Consider the following 24,612-nt stretch of genomic DNA (forward strand, 5'->3'; position numbering starts at 1 on the left):
TAGAACATGCAACTCTTAATCTCAGAGTCATGAGTTCAAGTCCCACAATGGGTGTGGAGCTTACTTAAGGGAAAAAGAAAGGAACAGAAAAATTTAGAGATGATGCTCAAAGCATGAGATTCCAGCAGTGAACGACTAGAAATAGGAATCTGATGATATGTGTGATGTTGAGGTAAAACTTTAACTATGTAAAAATGTGTATGTACACACAGACAAAGCACTCAGTCCTTTGTACCAACACTCTCTGTGATCTGGTCCCCAAAAGTTAACCTTTAATAACTTTGGTGGATATCTTCCTTAACACTTTCTATGAAAAAATACACTGGAGGGGGTGTCTGGGTTGCTCCGTCATTTAAGCATCTGCCTTCAGCTCAGGTCGTGATCCTGGGGTCATATACATATATATAAAATGTCCATTTCTGAAGAAAGGTCTGAAAAGAAACATACTCTTAGTAGTATTTATCTCTGGGAAGCAGAACTGGGGAGTGGTGTTTTCCCTTTATACCCCTCTGTTATGTTTTGCTTGATATCGCACTAGTGTATATGACCCATGCTTATAATTTGCAATTGAGAAAACAGTTAAGGGGCGCCTGAGTGATTCCTGATTTTGGCTTGGGTCATGATCTCAGGATCGTGAGACTGAGCCCTGCCCTGGGCTCCACGCTGGGTGTGGAGCCTGCTTAAGATTCTCTTTCTCCTTCTCCCCTCTGTGCACCCCTACTTGCACATGCTCTGTCTCTCTAAATAAATAAATAAATAAAAATAATAAACAAACAAATAAAATTTTTTAAAAAATGGGGCATCTGGGTGGCTCGGTTCTTTCTTTTTTTTTTAAAAGATTTCATTTATTTATTTGACAGAGAGAGATCACAAGTAGGCAGAGAGGCAGGCAGAGAGAGAGAGGAGGAAGCAGGCTCCCTGTCGAGTAGAGTCCCCAATGCAGAACTCGATCCCAGGACCCTGAGATTATGACCTGAGCCGAAGGCAGAAGCTTAACCCACTGAGCCACCCAGGTGCCTGGTGGCTCAGTTCTTAAGTGTCCAACTCTTGGTTTTGGCTGGGGTCTTGATCTCCTGTGTCATGAGACTGAGTCCCGCTCTGGGCTCTGCTCAGTGAGGAGTTGGTTTAAAGATTCTCTCCCTCTGCCCCTCCTCCCACTCAAGCTCTCTCTCTCTCTCAAATAGAGAAATAAATCTTAAACAAACAAACAAACAAACAAAAACACTAAAAACTAGCTACCATTTACTAAGTGCTCACATCCTCACGGAACCTCACGACAAACCCATGAAAGGGGTACTACCACAGCTCTGCTTTACAAAAAAGGAAATGACGCTCAGAGAGAAGTAACTTGCCCAAGTTCACATTTTAAGTGGTGAAGCTGGGATTGGAACCTGGCATCAGAGCTCTTAACCAATGTCTTTTTTTTTTTTAAAGATTTATTTATTTGATAATAAATAAGAACGTGCGTTGGTGCGCACACATCTAAGGCAGGAGTAGAGGAGGAGAGAGAGGGAGGAGGGGAAAGATTATCAAGCCGACTCTGCTCAGCACAGAACCCGATCGGCTCGATCCCCGACCCTGAGATCATGACCTGAGCCAAAACCAAGAGACAGATGCTCAATTGACTGAGACACCCAGGCGCCCCTCAGATGCTCAATTGACTGAGACACCCAGGCGCCCCTCTTAATCAATGTCTTACACTGTCTCCAGAAATGAAAAACTGAGAAAGAAAAGGAGGAAGGGAGTCAGTGTAGTTCGTGACTGACAGATGGGACGAGCTGATGGGTACTCACTGTATTGGATATATGGGTGGTCACGAGGGATGCGGTCTAAGCTGATGTCATGCTCTTGGCGTCGGGGCACCTCCGAGTCAGCCATGCGGGGTGACAAGGTGACGATGAGGCCCTCCACAAACTTGATGGCGTGGGTGCGGATGCCGTCATTGTCAGAATCCAGCAGCAGAATGATGTCTGCAGCCATGGCAGACACCATGTCCCAGCAGGCCTCTTGGAGCTCACTGATGACTCTTGACTTTACCATCCACTGCGAGGGGCCAGGGAGGAACGGAGACGGAGAGAAGAGGACAAGACATCAGACATCAACTGCCAACTCCATCACTACCCAGAGACCCATGAAGATGCTGAATAAATTCATTTGGGGAACGTACTGAGCTACAACTCTGCCCCAGACCCCGTGCTAGATGATACTGGAGGTAAGACCCGGTCAGGTTCTGCCCTCATGAGGTTCACAGACAGCAACAACCCAGAGTGAAGAGGCTCAAATCTTAAGACACAGAAGTAACAATGCTGCCCTCACAACGTGGTGGCCAAGAGTAAATGGATTCATTTATTTCATGAATGCTAATGAACACTTCACCAGTGCGTGCTTTTCCTTACAGCACTGACCTCAGTGCCAAACGAAAATTTCTGTGATTCTTTGATAAGCATCTATCTCCCTCATTGGGCCGTGAGCACCTTAAAGGCAGGATCCAACCCATCTGAGTCACAGAGGAAGTACTTGGGGAATGTTTGTGCAGCACCTGAGTGTATGAATGGATGGATGGATGGATGGCGATTCTGTGTTACGAAATTAGATCCCTTGTCGCCTGTTCCCAAAGATCAATAGCACGTCTTGCCCGTAAAGAGTCTGATCTGTCCCTGGTTTAACTGACCTGCCCCTGTGCCCCAACGAAGCTGTAAATGAGACCTCTGAGATCAGGATGCCCCCGGGTGGGAGGGAGCGCCTACCTGCAGGGCCACCTTGTAGAGCTGGGTCATGGTGAGGATGGCTTTTTTCACCACATTCACATTCTCGTCCCTCAAAAGCATATTGAGGTTTGCAATCAGTTTCAGCAGTAACTCAATGTCTCGTTTGCTGGGGGATAAAGGAAAAAGGTCAAGGTCAAGGTGTGGTCTTGGGGTATATGATAGAAGCCTGGGGTTCATGAGGAAAGGGAAATTGAGGTCAGGTGTTGTCAGGAGATTGGGGGAGCAAAGTCAAGGACTGCATCTGTCTTGTTTGTCAACATGTCCAGAAACCAAGAACAATGCTTGGCACCTTCGGATATAGCCACCCACGAACCCTCTCTCTGGGTTAGCCCTGCAATACCCACTCTTTCACTCTTTCACCCAGCTGTTGTTCCCATCAGGGGCAGCACAGCCAGACAACTGTGGGAATCTGGACAAGCCAACTGTCTCATTTAGGATAGTACTTCCCTCATAGCTTGTCGTGAACACAGCAATAATACTTGTAAAGTACTTAGAACACTATAGAAAGCATTCGGAAATAAAAGCTCTTATTACTTTCCGGCACTTTGTTTTATGGTTTTGTTCACTCATTTGTTTACCTCAGTCTGAAGGCTCTGAAAGTGGGGGACCCTTTCTAGTCATAAGAACGGAGTCTTGTTTTTTTTGTTGAAAAATGAAATATGTATTTGTTTGATGAATTAAAAAAATTCAAGAAGGCCACACCTAGACCTCAGATTGTGAATATAATTTTTACAACATTCTACAATCTGAAGTTAAATATTAAGCTAATCAACCAAAAAATACGGAACTCGGGGCACCTGGATGGCTCAGTTCGTTAAGCGGCCGACTCTTGATTTCAGCTCAAATCATGATCTCGGGGTCATGGGATTGAGCCCCGACTCAGGCTCTGCGCTCAGGAAGAAGTCTGTTTGAGATTCTCTCTCTCTCCTGCCCCCCAACCCAGCTCGCGTGTGTGCGTGCTGTAATAAATCTTAAAGAAAAAATGGAACTCAACTGCCAGCTATGTGAAGTCAGAAGCAGTATCTGTATTTAGTCACTGCTGTATTCCTATAGCCTAAGACACAAATGCCTGGCACATACCTGTTGAATGCATATTAACCACAAATTCTCCCAGTAAAAAGTGAAGATTATGAATTTGTGCAATGGCATTACAGATATGGGTTAAAATTGCAACCCTGCCACATGTGGCCTTAAGAAACTCACTTCACCTGAGTCACAGTTTTGTCTTCCTGTAAATGGGCCACAAAACTAATCCATGGTGTTATTTTTGAAGATCGAAGTACATAACAAACTAGGCAAAGCATTTAGTACAGTGCCCGACAAAGTGAAAACAGTCACTAATTAGGGGCTATTTCATTTCCTCTGAGTCACAAAGCATCCAATGAATGCTGAATGAACAAATGACTCAGTCTGAACAAATCACTTCATCATTCTGAGCCTCAGTTTCCCTTTCCTTAAAAGGAGGATAACAAAGCCTCCATTCCCAAGGCTGCTGTGAAGGTTACAGGTGGGGAGAGAGAGGAGGGGACTTAAAAGAGCACATGGCAGAGTAAGCTTCCCACGTGGTCACTCCTCAAGTTCAATTCTTGTTCAACAAGTATGTATTCAGTGCTTCCTCTCTGCCAACGCTGTCCTGGGTATAGGGATACAGCAGTCCGCCATACAGAGAAGGCCTGCCCTCGTGGAGCTGACATTTTTGTGGGGAAGAGAAGACAGTGAAGAGGGGGTGCCAGTGGGGTGGGGGGCTGCACTGGCAGGGCCAGGAGTGGCCGGCTGAGAAAGTCCAGAGAGAAGTGAAGGAGCAAGCCGGGGGCGGGGCTCCCTGGGGGTGAGCATCCCTGAGAGAACAGTAGGTTTTGAGAACAACAGGGAGGCTGGAGGGTGTCCATAAAGATCAGGGAAGGCACCAGGAAAAGATGGGGTAAAGGGGAGGAGTCTGGGTTTTGATCTAAGTGAGCCAGTGGGCCAGTGGAGTTCTGAGAGCAGGGGAGCACTGAGAGCTGGTTTACATTTTAGCAGGATCACTCTGGTTACTGTGTGAGAGGAAGCAGGGCACGGGTCTGGTACTTCCTTTGGGGAGGTTAAAACGTGTTGGAACTAGATGGGTGAATGTGCTAAATGTCAGTCAATTGTTCACTTAAAAGTAGTTAATTTTATGGTTATGTGATACTTCAATTAAACAGAAGAGAGGGAACGGAAGCAGGGGAACCAGACAGAAGGCCACTGGAGCCACCTAGATGGGAGGTAATGGTGACTTGGAGCAGCCTAACACCAAACGAAGTGGTTGAAAAATGGCCAGATGCTGTTCAGATTTTGAAGGTAGAGCAGAGAGTCCTTACTGACGACGTAGACGTGAAGTGTGGGAGAAGCAGAGCCATCATGAACGACTCCAGGACTTTGACCTTATTAAGTATTTGCTGAGGAATCAGTGTGCATGGGAGGGAAAAATGGGACTGAGAAGCAGAGAGAAGGGCCAGGTGGGGAGCGGAAGAGGCTATCTCCACCGGGGTGCTCCCAGGGGCTCCCTGCGCCACCCGTACCATGCCTCCTCGATGAAGCCAATGACAAATTTGCGCACTTCGATTGACTTGTCCGCTTGGAAAGCGATGATCTCCTGCCAACATCAAGAAGGCGGTCAGGGCCGTACCAGGACCCATCCCCTTACCCCTATACCCACACCCTTTCTCTCCCATGGGTCACTCACATCCAGGAAGTTGTCTAGTAGTGTAGGATCTTTGTTGATGATCAGTTCCTGGACCTAGAAGGACACTGGGGATGAGGAGGAGGGCCACACATATAAAAGCAGGCTCCAATCAGTTCAGACAGGAGCGTGTAAGAGAAAACAGCATGGAGGCAGGCAGCAGATAAACTCAGTTCAAATCCTAGCTCTGCCACTCCCAACCATGGCCTGGGCAAGTGGATTCCCCCAACTTTGTTTGCTCTTCTACAAAATGAGGATCTCATAGGGCTCTTGTGAAGCTTTAATAAGAAGATCCTATAAGGCATAAGGTCCTAGTCGGTAGGAAGCACAAGACACATGATGGAGGCTAAAGAAGCGGGGAATGCTGCCGAATTCCTTCCTGAGGCTCATCCATCAACTCTTTCCACTCTCCTTCTGTTTCTACTCCCCACCACAATTCATCAGGCATTTCATGACAGTGAGAACCTATTTCCTGATGTCCTTGGACTTGCCAGGTTCTTTGGAATAAGCCCTTCCCACAGACATTCTCACAGAAGCCCAGTGCCAGCACAGGCCTGGCTCCCACTGCTAAGAGGCTGAGTCAGCCATCCAAGGCTACATGCTGTACACACGGAGCAAGCAGCAGAACTAAGGTTCTCACCCACACAACCCGACTCCCTCCAACCCTGAACTTCACCTGCCTCCCGGTCTTAACCACACCCGGCCCCTCCCCTCCAATTCTGTCTTCTTTTGCCTTTGTGTAACCTACTGTGCCCTTCACTTCACTTGAGACACTCTCCCTCTCTCACTTAGCCTGTTTCTCCCCTCATCCTCCAGGTCTCAGCTCCCATGTGCCCTCTTCCGGAAAGCCCTCCCAGACTTCCCACCCATAGGCTGGGTCAGCAGGCCCCTTGAGGCTCCTCAGCAAGCTGAGTTTCTCCAACCCACCCTGCCCTGCCCCCTCTGTTTCCACTGTCTGGTGACCTGTACATCTTCCCTGCTAGACAGGAACCTGGCAGAGAGGAAATACGAGGATGAAGAGTGGAGGATTTGGAGCTGGAATTAAGCATGCAAGTCCCTGTTCAACCAGCTCCTATGAGACTGACCTGAGGCTCATTATTTTAAGTTCTGAAACTCCGCTTCTTTCTGTAGAAACTGGGGACCAAATTACCCAGAGCTTTGGTGAGAATTAAAAGAGAGCATGCCTGTACAGCACTGGGCACCACAGCAAGCATATCCTAAATGCCTAAATGGGGACACTGGTATCAGACCAGTGTCTTCTTTTTCACATGTCCCCAGCCCCTCCCTTTGTGCTGCTTAGCCCGGCATCACCCCAGCCCCTCACCTGCTTGAGTACTGTGATCTTTGAATCATTGGTGATCAGTGCTGCCTGGTTTAGGAGATCCACCACCTGGAAGGAGGAGAGGCAGGGGATGGTGCTAGCTTTACCAGCCCAGCCCCTGTGGTACTCTCTGGGCTCTGCACCTGGGGGTGGACTGCCCTAAAGACAGGGGCTGTGCCTCCCCATTCTAAGCCCTTCTCTCCATGCTCACTCTCTCTGAGGTGGTCATGCCATCGATGCCTGGCCCCTCCTCTTGTGTGAAGAACTGTGATGCCACGCTCCGTCTAGTGACACTGTCGCCACTGCTGCCTGCCATGGCTGCTGTCCGGTACTTCCTGGAGAAAAAGAGGATCGATCAAGCTCTGGGACCCTGTGGATAGGCTGGACCTTCACCCAACTGTCCACAAAGGGAGCAAACCCTCTTTCCATTCTGTCCTGTCCCTGTTGGGTCTTCTGAACTCCCTCTCCCATCAAGGCTGTCTCAGACTGTGTGTGTACATAGGGGTTATGACTTGGGAGAGACAGATGTGTCCCAGGTCGGAGGCAGTCCCTTGTGGAGTGCCAGGCCTCACCTCCAGGACTTTGCCTATAGCAGGCTGACCACAAACACCTGCTGAATGACAGAACAAATGAACACACAGCAACCTCCTTGCTGGTTTCAGGGCCTTGTCATGCCGTCGGGGCTGTACTTGGGACCAGACGTGACAGCAAGCTTTCTGCAAGGGAGCTCTGAGGAATACCAGTCACAGAGTCCTACACGGTAAGTATTCAACACATCCAAAAAGGCCTAGTTAAAATAAATTAGGTTTCAGTCATTTTCTGGAATACTATGGAGTTTTTTTTTTAAAAAACGGGAGGGGGAAAGGGGAACTTTTTGGCATCTGTCCCAGATTCACACTTAACAGAACTATTTAATAAGGATCAATTACAGCAAAAGACTATTAGCAACCCAAGTGTTCTCAAACAGGGAGACTGGCTGAAAAAACCAAGATAAATCCATGTAATAAAATACTATGCAAGTGTAAAAAGAAACGAGAGGGCGCCTGGGTGGCTCAGTGGGTTAAAGCCTCTGCCTTCAGCTCAGGTCATGATTCCAGGGTCCTGGGATCGAGCCCCGCATCGGGCTCTCTGCTCAGCAGGGAGCCTGCTTCCCCCCCTCTCTCGGCCTGCCTCTCTGCCTGCTTGTCATCTCTGTCAAATAGATAAATAAAATCTTAAAAAAAAAAAAAAAGAAAAAAAAGAAACGAGGGATGGGGGTGCCTGGGTGGCTCAGTCAAGCATCTGCCTTCAGCTCATGTCGTGATCCCAGCAGAGTCCCACATCCAATTCCCTGATCAGTGAGAGCCTGCTTCTCCCCGCTCACGCTCTCTCTCGCTATCTGTTTCTCTCTCTCTATCAAATAAAATCTTCAAAAAAAATGAGGGATGAAATAAAGAAAAATCTCTATACATTGATTAACAGTAGATTTCAACATATATTAACTGAAAACATGCAAAGTGGGAGACAATGTTTGCTACATCCTCCCTTTTTACAAAAGAGAAATACATATATATATAGATATAGATACACATGTATATCTATACCTACATACATATTAAAAAATGAAAAGATAAATAAAAAACCAGAAGAGGAGGGAACACAGTAAAATAAATCTGGTGGGTCTCAATGTATTATCGTAAAAAGCAACTGCGACAACCTATGGCATCACAGAATATATTAATTCAATCCATTTTTGTCAAGTTTGTGTATGTAGACACACAATGAACTGGGTCTGTTTCCTTTTCCATAAAAAAGAGGGACGGGGCGCCTGGGTGGCTCAGTAGGTTGAGCAGCTGCCTTCAGCTCAGGTCAGGATCCCAGGATCCCAGGATGAAGCCCCACATCGGGCTCCCTGCTCAGTGGGGAGCATGCCTCTGATCTTCCCTCCTCTCATGCTCTCTCTCTCTCAAATAAATAAATAAAATCTCAAAACAAAACCAAAAAACAGGGACGGCAACATTGTTTACCTCCCAGACTTTTCTGAGGAGTAGATGAGTTAGTATGCAAACTAAACACAAGATAAATACAGCTACTATTTTTATGTGCCCCTGAAAAGATCTGAAGGATGTTGCATAAACCATTAACAATTTGAGGAGGCTGAAAAAGATGCACCTTTTAAAAGGAACGTAAGGGGCGCCTGTGTGGCTCAGTAGGTTAAAGCCTCTGCCTTTGGCTCAGGTCATGATCCCAGGGTCCTGGGAACCAGTCCCACATCAGGGTCTCTGCTCAGCAGGGAGCCTGCTTCCCCCTTCTCTCTGTCTGCCTCTCTGCCTACTTGTGATCTCTGTCTGTCAAATAAGTAAATAAAATCTTTTTAAAAAAATAAATAAAATTTTTAAAAAAGGAATGTAATATATTGCAATACAGTAGTTATTCACCAGATGTCTGCTGAATGAACGAGTATCCAGCAGCCTCCTTCCTAGACTCCCTGCCACCTGTCACAGTCACATCTTGTTTAGCATCAAAGCCCTCATCCTCACCAAGGCCTAGGAGACCTTGTATGAGTGGTCCCTTCTACCTCTGCCCTCACTTTCCTCTCGGGTCTCTGTGTTCCAGCTTTTCCCTCACTACCCTATTTCTTTCTTTTTCTTTTTTTCCACTACCCTATTTCAAACGTCAATTCCTTCTCCCTCTCCATCTGTGTTACTCTATTTTTCTGCACAGCATTTATTACCATCAGCATACTACAAATTTATAAGCTCCGTGAAGGCCAGGATTTGCGTGTGTCTGTTCACTTTCTAGATTTCCAGCATGGAACAGTGCCTGGCACCGAGTAAGTGCTCAGTAAATATCTGAATGAATGCCAAAGGGCTTCCCCAATCACTGGACTTAGTATCCCCACCCTTTGGCTCTAAAACGCTTAAAAAATTATAGCTAATATTTATGTGCTAGGCACAATTCTAACACACATGTTAACTTATTTAAAGCTTCCAACACCAACTCTTTGAGGCAGTTACTATTTTTTTTTTAAAGATTTATTTATTTATTTATTTGACAGAGAGAGAGAGAGATCACAAGTAGGCAGAGAGGCAGGCAGAGAGAGGGGAAGGAAGCAGGCTCCCTGCTGAGCAGAGAGCCCGATGCGGGGCTAGATCCCAGGACCCTGAGATCATGACCTGAGCCGAAGGCAGCGGCTTAACCACTGAGCCACCCAGGCGCCCCGGCAGTTACTATTTTTAATTTCCATTTTACAAATGAGGAAATGTGAAGGTAAGGAAGGTAAAGTCACTTGACCGAAGGCTCACAGCTTCTAAGACACAGACCCAGCAGTATGACTGCAGAATCTATCCTCCTCCCCACTAGGCAGTCCTGCCTCTCTGAAAGTCACTCCTTCTCCAGGAGAGGTCTGTTCAAGCAAGCCAAGAGGCACAGTCACCTGACAACCAGCACACTGCAGTCCCTTATCAGAACATAATGAACCTTTTCATGATGAACTTTTCCAACCTCTCCATTCTCTCCATGACAATAACAGATTGAAATCTTTTTTATTCTTTTAACCCTGTGTTCTTCCTCTTCTACTTTCTGGTTGATCTTCCCCCCAAAAAAGTATATGCACATTTCCTTTCTTTTGTAAAAAAGGAAGCATATGATTGGTAAAAAGGGAGCACATAATTAGCACCGCCTTCTGTTTGCTTTCACTTAGTATTTTCTGGAGCCCACTCTTATATCAATGTAGAGCCATTTTCTTCATTCCCATCCCCCAACCCCCCTTTAACAGTTGCATAGTATTTTATTATGTAGATATTATCAGCTTTTTTTCTGCCAGCCTCCCTACTGAAGAACACCTGGGGGTGCGTGCAGTGTTTTTGCTATTACCAACCATCACTGTTTCCCCTTCCCTCCTGGTGTATTCCTTGTGGAGTCCCACTGCCCCACTCCCACCTGGAAGTATGACGACTCCCCTCATATAGGGAGTAACCCCAGGAGTATCTTTCATTCATGCAACGAACATTAACCGGGCGTCTTCAGTGCGACCAGCGCTGTGCTGGGAACACATACTCTAAGGCCCGGTCTCCGTGGACCTCACGGCCAAGGATCTAATCGGAAAACCCCACAAATAAAGGTCCAATGATAAATCGGACCACATGTGACATGAAGGAAAGGAACAGGGACCTATGAGAGGGTTTAACAGGCGGATTTCGGGACGGAAGGCGGGAAAGCAGGTCTTCGCGGAGGAAGTGACGTTGATGCACAGACCCGAAAGATGAATGGGAGTTAGCCAGGCAGAATGGGTAAAAGGATGTTGCGGGCAAAGGGGACAGCATGTGCAAAAATCCTGAGGCGGGAAGGCGCATGGCGAGTTTGGGGAACCGGAAGGCCAGTGCAGCTGTGCGAAGTGGGGAACCGGCAGAGAGGCCGAGCCGGGGCCGGAGGGGCGGACGCGCCTTAGGGGCCACGTTGGAACTTTGCCCTGAGGGCACTGGAGAGCCACGGGTGGGTCCTGAGCTGGGGAAGAAACTGGGGTCCCGAACGTCTCTGCTCCTCTTTCCTCGCAGCGCCCCAACCCGCCGGCCAGCGCCCCTGCCGCCTCAGGGTCCCTCCTCCCTTCATTCCCGGGCCCCCACTCCGGCCCCCGCTCACCGCGGCGCCGGCCTCCGTCCCCCTCGCGCCCCCTCAGCAGCGCCTCCTCACAGACGCCGCCGTCGCCATCTTCCGTTCGCCGCCGGGACACTGCGCACGCGCCGCGCACATAGGGCCGCCGGGAAATGGAGTCCACACTGCGGCCCGACCCCGCCCCTACCTCCTGCAACGCGAGAGGTCTTCCACCCACCCCCAGAGGACGCCGGGGCGTCCTTCATTTCCGGCCTTTGATTGCCATGCCTTAAGGGAAATGTAGTCCCTTAGAGGAGGCACTGGACGGAAAGGGAGGTAGAGGCTTCTGGGAAATGGAGTTCTTGGTGGTTCTGAGTCCTGGACGGCTGGTGTTAGAGCGGGCGGAGAGTCCGGGCGACAAAGCTCCGAGGACGTGGAGGTGGTCTGTTGCCTCAGTGGAGTCTAAGCAGAGTCCTCGATCCCGTCCACCTTAGGTCCTGACCGTTTACGCAGTCTGGAGCCTTTCCAGCTGTCGGAAGCTTCAGTCTTCCAGTCCGTCCAATGGGAACGTGGGTTCGAGGGTCTCTTACAGCCCTTACGGTAGCATAGACTGACCTCCCGAGTCCACAGCGCTCTGAGGCCCTTCTCCTCCGCCGCGGTCATGCTGGGCTCTGGCCATTCGCCCTCTCCTGTCGAGAAGATGAAACCCGCTGGGGTAGAAGAGCCCTAGAGTTCTGCCCTTGGGGCCTTTAGCCTCGGCAGTGTTGCGCACCCGTAGCTCCCTCTCTTCAGCCACCTCCAGCTCTCGTGGCCCCGGGCTGCGGCTCCCGGCGCCTGAGGTCTGTCTCCGCTTAATCCCGCAGGGGGCGCCCCAGTCCGAGCGCGCCGCCCTCGGGGAGGCGGGAGGGGAGCCCGGGGCGTGCGAGGGCGGGGGGTGGGGGTGTCCCAGCTATAAAGCGTGGCCGCCTCCCGCGGCGTCCAGGACGGCTGGGACCCCGGGCGGTCGGACGGGCGGGCACCGGTCGCAACTCGGGCCGTGCCTGCTGAGAGATCTGAAGCGCTCGGTTCCCCCCGGGCCGGAGCGGGGGCGGGAGGGGGCGCAGGCCCGGGGGATGCTGGGCTCGGTGAAGATGGAGGCCCATGACCTGGCCGAGTGGAGCTACTACCCGGAGGCGGGCGAGGTGTGTCCTCGGGGATGGCGGAGCGGGAAATGGGGGGCATGGATCAGGGTGCGAGCGTGAATGGGGGCAAGGATGGGGGTGTGCGATCCAATGGGGTCCCAACCACAGTTGAGGAGCGGAGGAACTACAGACACGCAGACCAGGTGTAGGAGTCCGGGATGGGGAACGAGGCGTGGGAGTGCGGTTTAGGCTGGTTGGAGCGAAGGCTCAAACGGAAAAATTTAGGCAAGGGGCAGCTCATAGTTTAAACGTGAAGACTGGGTGTTGGGGACCCAAAATCCAAGGGATTAAAATGAAAAACAAAACAAAAACAAAGATAGGAATCCGAGTTCCAGGATAGGGGACAGCTGGGGGATTAAAAGGTGGGGTTCCAAAGCGGGTGGGGGGGGTGGGGGAGGCAGGAGCTAAAAGATGGGAGAGAAGGTTCACCATTAAGGAAAGTCTGAGGTGGGAGCTCAGGGGTGGAATATAGTTAAAGATGGGGCTTCTGGGGTAGAAAACAGTGTTGGGGTTGTGGGGTAGGCATCTCGGGGTGATGATCTAAGAGTCAGAAATAGGGATTGGTGCTCAAAGTTAAGAGATGGAGGTGCTCGCAGATGAAACATGGTTTGGGAGCCTGGAATAGCAGGTGGGTGAGAGTTGGGCTCAGAGAGATGGGGGCCCAGATGGGGTCAGAGTTGGGAACCTGAGAGCAGATGTGAGCAACGGCATTGTCAGGAGAGGGGTCAGTCTCCGCCTCCCATCTCTATTCATGACCCTTACCCCTCCTGACTGAACTTCAGTGGTTTAATTGTTTTTAGAGACCCTCAGCAGGGATACTCGGAGGCTGGAGGGTTTCAGATTTCACACCCCTGCCTTCCAGTAATCTCCAGTAATTGCTAATGTCCTCACTTGTCCCATCTGACAAGGCTGCCCTTGGAGTAGGGGGCTGGGTGTATCTTAATTCCCTTACCTCCGCAGAGGGAAAGTCCTTCCCCAAGTCTAACTCCCATTCCCACTACTGCAAGGGCTCCTCTTTAGCTTGTTCTTTCTATAGTCAAGATTGTGAAATGGCAGAGGAAGGGGTCCCAGTAGGAGGGTTATGGGGGTCCGGACATTTGGGTTCTTAACCTGGAATGAGACTTTGGGTTTCAGGTCACAGAGGGACTGGAATGTGTGAGATCTCCAAGGATTCTGAGATCTGGGGGTTTACAAGGAGCCCCACCATGCCTGAATTCTGGGTCTGGGGTTTGAAGCTTGGGCTGGGACTCCTGGTTCCCCAGGACTGCAGGGCTTGGCAGAGTGCCCAGGAGGGGCCAGTCTTGGGGCTGTGGAAGTGTGAGGTGCACGTGGGATGGGGCAGGCTGACCAGGGAAGTGACTGGGAGTGCTGAGAGTTGGAGGTGTCACTTGTACAGTGGGGAAGGCAGAGAACGGGTGGGAAGTGGAGTCTCGCAGGTAGTGGCGGGCGGCGAGGGGGTGGAGGTGGGGGGGTGCCCCAGCTGAGAGAGTTCAGAGTCTAGGGACATGATTGAAGAAGACCCAACATCTTTTAGAAGAAAGTTGTATTGGTCTAGAATGGAGGAGTTGCTATGAGGGCACAGTCTGAAGTTTAAGAACTTGCGTGGAAACTGTCAGAAATTGAGGGACGGTCTAGAGACGATTTGCATTTGGGGGCATTTTTTGGAAGAGTTAACATATAGGGGGCCGGAAATGGAAATACGGTGTCCCCAGCCTTCCCATGCACTGAGCCACGTCCTCCCCCCCCTCCCCCGTCAGAACAATAGGGAAAGAAACATCTGCACTCATTCAGCAACTAAGAACTAAGAGGGTCCCCAAACTGCTTCTTGCTCACAGCACCCTCCTGCTGGGGTGATTGACACCCCTGGTCAGGCTCCCTGTCAGGAAGGAAATTGGAAAGTTAGCACCCTGGGGTGTCCCCACTGACCTCCAGTTTTCACAGATCAGCTGGTCCAAGTTCTCCCCCCTTTTAGAGATGGGAACTCAGAAGCCACTCCAAGTGTGTGTGTGAGGGGAGGGGGGAGCTGCTGGAGGATCTGGACTGCGACTGGGACTAGAAACTAGGCTTCTGGCTTCACGTGGCCTTCCTGTGCGCCCTGTCACACCCTCCCCCCAGAGACAATAAGGAAATGAAGAGAGAGAAATTCCAGACTCCTGGGATGGGGGTGCCGGTCCCCTGAGGGCTTCCCCCCAATCTCAGCCCCGCCCTGGCAGGGGAGATCCGGCTCACACCCGGACACTGGGGGTTCATCCCAGCCCTGGGGCGTGAGAAAGCCAAGAGTGGATTAGGGCAGCTGGAGTGCTTGAGGTCAGACCTCAAGGAGGACTTCCGGGTGGGTGGGGACTCAGAAAAGGAGAGTCCTGGGGTCCCAGTCAATCTTCCTCTGCGATCCAGAGGAGCCACTTGGAGTTGGAGAATTGGAGTGGGGTCCGCAGAGGGATCTAGGAGCTCTTCGAGTCCATTGCCTTCCTTCAGCTCTGAAGGACGCACTTCCCTTATCCTGGGGAGCGGGCAGAATCAGCCAAGGTGGTGGTGGGAGGGGGACACCAATGCATGGAGGAGGGGTGCCTGTGACTCCAGTTTCAGTGGGAGGCTTCTGGGAAGATGATGCTGAAGCAATGAGACAGGGGGACAGATATGTGCTGGGGGGGAAGAGACGTGGCCCAGGAGTGGGGCCGAGAGAGACAGGGTGGGGGGAGACAGATGGGGTTGGGGAGAGTCACAAGGAGGGAAAGACTGGGGAGGAGGATTGGGGAAAGAGGAAAGAGAGACCGGAGAAGGAGGGGAAGACAGAGGGGCAAGAAAGAGAAGGGGATGGCGGAGAGGAAGCTTGGATGGAGACTGGGGAGTAGAGAGGAGGAGCAGGGAGATACTGAAACCGGGAAGGAGGTGGACAGTTACACGTGGAACCAGATGGGAGATTCAGAGACTGGAGAGGAAAGAACTGCCTGGAAGTTCATGAGAGAGAAGAGTTTCTCTGCCTGCACTCAGAGGAGAGTTGGTTGCCACCTGTCCTTGAGTCTCTGAGTAACCCCGGCCATTCCCTTCTCTCTCACGACCTTGGGACCTGCAGATCCCTACAGTGACGGGGGATAAGACAGAACCCACTGACCCCCAGCAAAGGTGGCTCCTGCTGGAAAGATAGCTGTACCCCCACATGGGGAGGGAGCAGGGCACGTGGAGGGGGAGGGGAGGGGAGGTGGGGAGCCATTGTCGGACTGAGGGAGAGGGGATGGTGGACAATGGACTGAACTGGTAAACACGCACAGCGAGGGAGAAATCACCACCCATCATGCTTTCTGTTCTCCGTATTTCTCTCGTTCATTTCCTGCTAGACTGTCAGGTCTGTGAGGATCGCTGTTCCTGTCTTGCTTTTGTTTCGTGATCCAGAGTCCTGGTCTGGAGCCAGACTGCCTAAATCAGAATCCCAGTTCTGCCCCTTCCTTACTGTGTGACCCTGGACAACCTCTCTGGGCCCCAGCTTGCTCAGTTATACAGCGGGGGTCGCCCCAGCGCGGTTGTAAAGGTTGAAATGGAGACCTTTCCTGTGAAGTGCTTGGAGCAGTGCTTGGCACCACGTAGGGGGACCATATAGATATTTGCTGAATGGATGAAAGAGAGAGGGTTACTTAGAGAGACCCAGCCATGTCTACTGTATTTCATTGAGCTAAGATGCACGTTTTTCATTAGAACATTTCTGAAAATGGCATGTGTTTTACAATCGATGGTGTCTAGGGACTGGCTGGTTTTTTGCCCCCCTTACTGGTATCATTCTTACTGGTACTTAAAATAACGTTACAGCTTACAAATAACGATGCCTTAGATGTAATGATATATGGGAAAGAGATGATGTCGATGAAGCTGAAACATGTGATTTCTGATACCAAAACATTAAAAAAAATTTTTAAGTTTTATTTATTTAAGTAACTTTTACACCCAACGTGGGGCTCGAACTCACGACCCCGAGATCAAGAGTCGTGAGTTCTTCTGACTGAGCCAGCCAGGTGCCCGTTTCCCCCCTGCCCCCACCGATCCTGAAACATTTTTGGCCTCTAACAGCTGTAATTCTATAACCTGACAGGGTGATAAAGCGTACCTATATAGAGGGTATGGTTAGATAAGTGAGGAATTTTTTACTGTTTTCAGTTTCAGGACCTCTTTTTTTTTTTTTTTAAAGATTTTATTTCTTTATTTGACAGAGAGAGATCACAAGTAGGCAGAGAGGCAGGCGGCGGGGGGGTGGGGGGGTGGGGGGGGTTGGTGGGGAAGCAGGCTCCCTGCTGAGCAGAGAGCCCGATGTGGGGCTCGATCCCAGGACCCTGAGATCATGACCTGAGCTGAAGACAGAGGCTTAACCCACTGAGCCACCCAGGCACCCCGAAAATACAGATTAATTAATTTTAAGATTTTATTTATTTATTTGAGAGAGAGAGACAGAGACAGAGATCGAGCAAAAGCATGAGCCGGTGGGGGTTGCTGGGTCAGGGTGGGGAGAGGGAGAGGAATAAGCAGACTCCCCACTGAGCAGGGAGCCCGGGATCAGGATCATGACCTGAGCTGAAGGCAGATGCTTAACTGACTGAGCCACCCAGGCGCCCTTGGGTTAATAAAACTAACAGTTTTTTAGCATAAATACTGTGTTTTTATTAATAACTATATTTCCAGGGGCCCCTGGCTGCTTCAGTCGGTAGAGCAGGCAACTCTTGATCTCAGGGTCGTGAGTTCAAGCCCCACGTTGGGCGGGAGCCTATTAAAAAAAAATAAAAAGTAAAATAGAATAACTGTATTTCAAAACGTTTAGTGAGAGGAGTGGCACTGTTACACTGAACAGTGAAAAAGGCTAGTAATTTCCTAGCATTACAGGCAAATAGTTCTGACCTCCTGGACACCCTGAAGGGATCTTGGAGACTCCCCAGGGTGCCCCGGACCCTCCCTTAGAGAACCACTTAAAGCATGAGCTCCAGTATAGGGAGCTTGGGGAATGGAAGATGAGGTCGGGCCGGGGGCGCGTGAGGATAGGGAAGAGAGAGAGACTTCTAGAGACAGCAATCTGGACACAAGTAAGGATGGGGGAGGGGACTTGTAGAAGGGGCAAGACAGAAGGATGGACACACAGTGGAGGCCGGCGACCCTTTGCTGATCAGCAGAGTGGCGACTCACTGACCTCCCCCCATCTCTTTTTCTCTCCTTGCAGGTCTACTCGCCGGTGACCCCAGTGCCCACCATGGCCCCCCTCAACTCCTACATGAGCCTGAATCCTCTGAGCGCTCCCTACCCCCCCGGGGGGCTCCCTGCCTCTCCGCTGCCCTCAGGACCCCTGGCGCCCCCAGCGCCCGCAGCACCCCTGGGGCCCACCTTCCCGGGCCTGGGGGCCGGCGGCGGCAGCGGAGGCAGCGGCTCAGGGTATGGGGGTCCGGGCCCCGGGCTGGTGCACGGGAAGGAGATGCCGAAAGGCTACCGGCGGCCGCTGGCCCACGCCAAGCCGCCATATTCCTACATCTCGCTCATCACCATGGCCATCCAGCAGGCACCGGGCAAGATGCTGACCCTGAGCGAGATCTACCAGTGGATCATGGACCTCTTCCCCTACTACCGGGAGAACCAGCAACGCTGGCAGAACTCCATCCGCCACTCCCTGTCTTTCAACGACTGCTTCGTCAAGGTGGCGCGCTCCCCAGACAAGCCGGGCAAGGGCTCCTACTGGGCCCTGCACCCCAGCTCAGGGAACATGTTTGAGAACGGCTGCTACCTGCGTCGCCAGAAGCGCTTCAAGCTGGAGGAGAAGGTGAAGAAGGGAGCTGGTGGGACCTCCAGCCCCAGGAACAGTGCAGGGCCGGCTGCCTCGGCCACCGCCCCTGCTGCTACGGTCACCTCTCCCCCGCAGCCCCAGCCTCCACCCCCTGAGCCAGAGGCCCAGGCCGGAGAAGATGTGGGGGCTCTGGACTGTGGCTCACCCCCTTCCTCCTCACCCTACTTCACTGGCCTGGAGCTCCCCGGGGAGCTGAAGCTTGATGCCTCCTACAACTTCAATCACCCTTTCTCCATCAACAACCTGATGTCGGAACAGACGCCAGCACCTCCTAAGCTGGACATGGGGTTTGGGAGCTATGGGGTGGAGAGTGGGGAGCCTGGCGTCTACTACCAGGGTGTCTATTCCCGCTCTCTGCTTAACGCGTCCTAGCGGGGGTGTGGGAGCGTGGTGGGTGGGGTATGGCTATAGCTCACACCATCGGTCACTTGGGGCCTGATCCTCCCGGTCACACTTGGCTTGCCCCGTCAGTTATCATCTTGTTTGGTCTATTACTGTGGTGGCTGCGGTGTCTGAGGGCATCGGATCCATCCTTTGGGTACTGTGATAACTGCCATTGACATCTTGGTGGGCCCAATGGGTTCAACCAAGACTGCCATGTTGATTGACGTTATTAGTCCATCCATTGGGTGCTCTGATGGCCGCTACCTGGGATAACATCTCAGTTGGCCCTTTGGACATGGTGATGGACATCCTCTTGGCTGACCCTTTGGATGGGATGGTGATACCATTCCAGTGACATCTTCTTTGGCCTGTTGGATGCTGTGATCACTTCTTTTTTGGTTGACTTCTTGGCATACTGGAGGGGGAGTTGGCCATCATCCTGCGTAACGTCTTTTTTTGGGCACGTTGGGTGCTATGATGGCCACCATCTTGGTTGGCTGACATAAACAGTGTACCGTTGTGCACCGTGACAGCTGCCACAGCCCCTGGGTTGGCCACTGTCATCACCGTCTCTTTGGGGTGAGTTGAGTGAGGGATGGAGGTGAGGCTACTCCTTGGTTTTTTCTAGAGCCCATTCCCCTCTCTGGTCCAGGGGAAACCAGAAAGGACTGGCTAGGGTATGGGGAATTTCTACTGAAGTCTGGTTCTTGCCTGGGAAGCGGGATACTGCTTGTGTTGGACCATTAAAGGCACTGTTTCTGCCTCTCACTGAATGTCTCTTTTCTTTGGAGGGCGGGCCCTATGGGGCTTGAACACCTGAATTGCCGTGTCCCTGTCCCCTCTCCCGCCTGCCCCCGAGAGCTGGCTGCCTCTGGGGGAGGGGTTGGGGGAGGCATCGACCTGACCTTTGGCTCTTTGCTGTCCCTGACCCCAAGGACAGTTTGCTCACAGATAGCAGCCCCCGCAGCTCTGGGGCCAGGGCAGGGGGAGGTGGCTCTGCAGTGACCAAGGCCATCTCCCCACCCCCACTCCCCAGACACACACCTCTAACTCTGAGGCCCAAGGAGCCCAGGGGCTGCTTCATTTTTGGTTAAGCTGGGGAGGAGGGGAAGGCACAAACAAGGTGTTAATTGAAGGAGATGGTGTGCGCGCGCGCGTGTGTGTGTGTGTGTGTGTGTGTGTGTGTGTGTTGGCGGGGTGGGTCATAGGATATCACTGTCCCCTCTGGGGTCTCTGTGGCCCTCCCATTGTTCCTTCTGGTTTGTATCCCTCCATTCTGTGGGTTTGTCCCACATTCTGGGTGCTTGCTACCTATCGGTGTCCTGGGATGTCTTATGGTTTCATGTGTGTGGTTCTCTTCGTCCCCCTACCCCTGGGTCCTGGTGGGTCTCCCACTGTTATGCACAGGTCTTCATGTCCATCCGTCTGCATTCCCACCACCTCAAGGGGTCTGTGTGGGGCTCGATCCGTGTTGCAAGCCTGCCTGTCACTGTGTGTTCTGTGTGCACCTCTGTGAGTCAGTATCCGCCTGCATGTTTCTAGTGTTTCAAAGGGTCTGTCTGCGCTTGGGTGTTACGCCCGTCACCTCTGCATGGAGGGTCGGCAGTCACTTCTGGGGAAAGAGCTCCGTCCTCCTTGGGTGCCTGTGGGCCCCTGGGGTTAGTGTCTGGGTGTCTCTGTTCCTCTAGGGCTCTCCCTAAGCTTTGAGTCTGGGGTCAGTAGCTCAGATATTATAAGTGCATGGCTCGGGGCGCCTGGGTGGCTCAGTGGGTTGGGCCGCTGCCTTCGGCTCGGGTCATGATCTCAGGGTCCTGGGATCGAGTCCCGCATCGGGCTCTCTGCTCGGCAGCGAGCCTGCTTCCCTCTCTCTCTGCCTGCCTCTCTGTCTACTTGTGATCTCTCTCTGTCAAATAAAAAAAAAAAAAAAAAAAATAAGTGCATGGCTCTGGGAGGGGTGGGGAGAGACAATGACCAGAAGCCAAGGCTCAGGAGGGAAAGGGACTGGGCCAGGGTCATTCAGCCAGGTTAGGGCAGGTGGGCGGGCTTGGTCTCATTTTGTCTTTTCCTTATTTGGGGTTTGCTTTTCTTGGTCTTTTATTCTCTAGCAGCTAATTAATTTGTTCATCAGACCAAGGGCTGCCTGTTTAGGTGTGTGTGTGTGAGAGATGTCTCCCCCAGTTTCTGTGTGTCTTTCTGTCTCCTAAATGTCATCTCTCTGGGACACTCTGTCCTTAGTCCTCTCTGAGCCTTTGTCTCCTCCTGGCTTTTTTGAAAACCTTTGCTCATCCTCTGTAGCCTACCTCTTACACGTCCGCCTTGGGCTTTCTCTCTCGTTCACTCCTTTGTGTTGACTCTATCCTTCCCTCCCTGTCTCTGGGCTCTGAATGTCTCCGTCCCCTACCTACTTGGGGACTGTGACTCCCTTCTGGGTTCTCCCTTCCCCCTCACCCCAACTACGTTGGATCTCTGGCCTCGCTCCTCCTCCTCTGTTCTCCAGCTCCCAGAGTTTCTGCCTCTACCTGACACCTCGAAGGCCAGGCCCTCTATTTCTGTCGCGGTGCCCGCCCTGCCGGCTGCGTGTCACCCCCCCCCGCCCCCTGCCGTGCTGGCTCCCTGTCAGCCGTCAGCCGTCCCACCGGCCTCGCTGTCCTGGACAGGCCGGGGAATTCCTCCTGGTTCCTGGAAAAAACAACTGGGGCCGAGAGAAAGGCCCTCAGTCTCCCCGGGCGCCTGCCCCCCTCCCTCCGGCCTGGGGGTCTCTCCCGGAGTCGGCCGGCCTGAGGCAGGAAGCCCTGCGGTTTCTGGCTTCTCCCAGGCGGCCTCCGGATCTGGCCCCCGCCCCCCGGCCAACAGCCCAAATATTATTCCGCAGGAGGAGCCGGTGGTGGCGGGAGGAGGCCCAGGCTGAAAGAGGCTTTCAGGGCGGCCAGGCCTGGGGCTTCCTGTCCCCAGGCTTGGGCCTCAGGCCGCCCCAGTAGGGACCTCAGGTGGCCGGAGGGGCGGGTGTTGTTGTAGGGTCCTGGAGGGAGGGTGGGGCCATCCGTCAGGGTGTCTGGTGGCCACCGGCTCCGCTGGCGTGGGCAGGTGTGACCCCCCACCCCAGGGACAGCCGGCTGATGTCCAGCGTGGAAAAGTACCACGGTCAGACGTGGGGCGCATGGACAGACATGAGGGTGCCAGGGATCGTGAATGGAGGGATAGCCATGGGGACACAGAGATGCCGGCCTTGGGATAGGTGAAGCTGGACAGAGCCTGGCGGGCCCGAGGGGACATGGTCCAAGGGAGGGGCCCACGGGTGGGGAAACAGAGAGCCAGGGCAGCGTCCTAGCTGTGGACAGAGGTCCCATGACATCGGAAGGCATGTGATAACTGCTGGAAAGAGAAATGCTAATAGTGGCTTTTAGGGCTTATCCTCTGTCCGGCATTGTGTGAGCACTTGATAGAAAGGACTGACCCAATCCTTCCCGCCCCCCCCATTTTATTATTGGTGAAACTGAGGCAGGATGAGGTAAAGCTACTTGTCAAAGGTCACAGGGATAGTGTTGGAGCGGGGGCGGCAGGGAGGGACCGAGGACTTGAACCCCGGACAGTCTGGCCCAGAGTCAGTGCCCTTAACCACCGTAGTGTTGGGGAAAATGAGAGTGGTGACCGCACCATGGGGCCCTGGGGTCCCAAGCCCTCTCTCAGAGTCAGCCCCATTCCCTGCTACGACCTGTTCCAGGAGGAGGGAAGCATCCCCGGGAGAAGCCAGCAGTCCTGGGCGGGTGGGGTACAAGTGTGTCTGAGTGTGTGTCCATGTCACTGGTTGTCACACATCTAGCTCGGTGTCAGTGGGTTGGGATCCCAGTGCCGCAGTCTTCTGTGTGACCCGTGATGTGTCTCTGGTCCGCGTATCGGTGTGTGTTACATCTGCCTGTCCGTCACTGTGTCCTCTTTGTCACTGTTTGTGTTTTGTCCTTGGATCTCTGTGCCTTGCCTCCTGTTGGCCTGTCCTCATAGCCTGATGTCTGTCCTTGGTGTGTGTCTGTCACTGGGTCTGTTCCGGTGACTCTGTCCCCAGGTTCGGCGGGTCTGTTTATGTCTCTGTCACCCTGGGTCTGCCTATATCTGTCCCTGTTTGTCACCATGTCTGTTCCCCTATGTGTCACCATCTACCCAGTGTCACCGTGTGTGTTACTCACCGCCCAGGCCACAGGTGGGCGTGTCGGGCCCACTGGTGCCAGGGCGGTGGCCCAGCCCGGCCCACCCTTGCCTGCCATGGGCCAGGCTGGGCGCCTGTTTGCAATGCCTGCCACAGGTAAACACCGAGATCCGGAACCCAAGGGCCACCTCCCTCCCCTCTGCTCCCTGCCCCTCAGCCTGCCCTGGACTGGGCTGTGCCCCAAAGCCCCCGCAGGTGCTGTCCCCACACTGGAGGCGTGCCTTGACCCACCCCTCCGCCACGGTCACAAGCGTCCCAGAGCCCCCAGCCCTGGCCTGGCCCTGCCTGTCTGTCCATCTGCTTCTCTCTCTCTCTCTCTCTCTTTTTGGGTGTCTCCTGGCCTCTTTCTGTTCCTTTCTGTCCTTACCTCCTCTCTCCTGAGTTACTCTGCAGCTTTGCCTTTCTCTGGAATGACCCTCGTCTCCATTCTGTCACTGTCCCTCTACCTCCCCCTTTCTCTGTTCTCACTCAGTGAAGTGTCCTTTCCCTCTCTTCCTGATCTGACTCTGGGTCTCTATCTATCTGCCCGTCTTTCTGGAACTCTTTCGTGCTTTGTAAGTTTCTCTCTCTTCCCTTCAGTCCCTGCGTCCCTCTCAGCCCGCGTCTGTCAGTCTTGGCCACTCTCTCCGTGTGTCTCGGAGCCCCCCTAGCTCCCTGCAGGATCAGACTTCTACCATCCCCGGGCCCTTAGGGAAGTGTGTGGCCCCCACCCCCCACTCCCCAGCCCGCTGGTATATATATAAATGTATATGTACATATTATTTATATCTGTACCCAGGGGCAGGAGGGGCAGACACTGGGGCCTTTGTGTAGCCGCTGCCCGCTGCCTGCCTGCCCGCCACTCCTCTCCCTTCGTCCCTGCCACCCGCCCGCCTCCACTCCCCCCTGCCCCACAGAAAGGTTCCTGTGGGGCCTGCCAGCTTCCTTTGCCTGAGGTGTGAGTGGGCACGCCACGGGCGAGGCGGGCAGGGGGGCCTGGGGACTTTTCCAGCTCTGGGGAAGCTTTCCGGGTGGGGAAGAAATGGGACTTCTCAGCCAGCTGCTGTCTGCCTGTCTGCGTCTGTTGTCCCTGGGTGTCCCCGGGTCCTCACCTGGCTTCTGCCTGGGAGTCTGTCCACCCATCTAATGTCATTCTGACTTCTTCTCTGTTGGCCCAGGGCTTATTCACTTGTCCCCACACCGCACACTGCTGCTGGGCATATGTGCGAGGCTGTCTGCGAAGCCCCAGACACAGAGCAATGAGATGCTGTCCATCCTGGCTGATTCTGGGCCACTTCTGTCTCATTTCCTCCGTCTCTTTACCCAGTGCTTGAAACCCTCCACCTGTCCTCATGAAAATAGAATCTGAAGCCTTATTATGGCCTACGGGGCCCCCGAGTTTCCCCTACCATCACTCTGACCTCATTCTTTTTTTTTTTTTTTTAATCTTCTTTCCAAGTCATCTCTACACCCAACATGGGACTCGAACCTACCACCCTGATATCAAGAGTCACACACTCTGCCGACTGAGCCAGCCAGTCTGACCTCATTCTTACACCCCTCCTCTTTGCCACAGTGGCACTGGCCACCTGGCTGCTTTTGGAACAAACCAAACAGGCTCCCGCCTCAGGGCCTTTGCATGTGCCATTGCTGGGGATTTCTTCTGACTTGCTCCCTCATTTCTTTTAGTTTCCTG

General features: G+C 52.8%; 2 protein-coding genes across 3 annotated transcripts in view; one reads left to right on the forward strand and one right to left on the reverse strand.

Annotated features, from left to right (window-relative positions):
- The window catches only part of SYMPK (symplekin scaffold protein), a 36,469-nt gene extending 24,904 nt beyond the window's left edge, over positions 1 to 11,565 (reverse strand). The window contains exons 1-7 of one of the 2 annotated variants that reach the window (XM_045987725.1): positions 11,411 to 11,565; positions 7,002 to 7,125; positions 6,794 to 6,859; positions 5,473 to 5,526; positions 5,309 to 5,382; positions 2,748 to 2,874; positions 1,794 to 2,043 (exon numbers count right to left, since the gene is read on the reverse strand). In XM_045987725.1, coding sequence (XP_045843681.1) covers positions 1,794 to 2,043; positions 2,748 to 2,874; positions 5,309 to 5,382; positions 5,473 to 5,526; positions 6,794 to 6,859; positions 7,002 to 7,106 — 676 coding nt within the window. In that variant the 5' untranslated portion in view covers positions 7,107 to 7,125; positions 11,411 to 11,565. Of the gene's footprint in view, positions 1 to 1,793; positions 2,044 to 2,747; positions 2,875 to 5,308; positions 5,383 to 5,472; positions 5,538 to 6,793; positions 6,860 to 7,001; positions 7,126 to 11,410 lie in introns of those variants that run through there. The other variant, XM_045987726.1, reaches the window with a different exon arrangement.
- Positions 11,566 to 12,317: 752 nt separating this feature from the next.
- FOXA3 (forkhead box A3) lies at positions 12,318 to 19,505 on the forward strand. Its single transcript, XM_045987728.1, has 2 exons — positions 12,318 to 12,543; positions 17,738 to 19,505. The coding sequence occupies exons 1-2, from the start codon at positions 12,475 to 12,477 to the stop codon at positions 18,722 to 18,724; spliced, it is 1,056 nt and encodes a 351-aa protein (XP_045843684.1). The 5' UTR covers positions 12,318 to 12,474; the 3' UTR covers positions 18,725 to 19,505.
- The last annotated feature ends 5,107 nt before the right edge of the window (positions 19,506 to 24,612 follow it).

This window comes from Meles meles, chromosome 19 (genome assembly GCF_922984935.1).
Source record: "Meles meles chromosome 19, mMelMel3.1 paternal haplotype, whole genome shotgun sequence".
Classification (NCBI taxonomy): domain Eukaryota; kingdom Metazoa; phylum Chordata; class Mammalia; order Carnivora; family Mustelidae; genus Meles; species Meles meles.

Coding starts and splice junctions, on each gene's coding strand:
- FOXA3 (XM_045987728.1), top strand. CDS start 12,475: ATGCTGGGCTCGGTGAAGATGGAGGCCCATGACCTGGCCGAGTGGAGC. Junction 12,544..17,737: donor ACTACCCGGAGGCGGGCGAG/GTGTGTCCTCGG, acceptor CTCTCCTTGCAG/GTCTACTCGCCGGTGACCCC.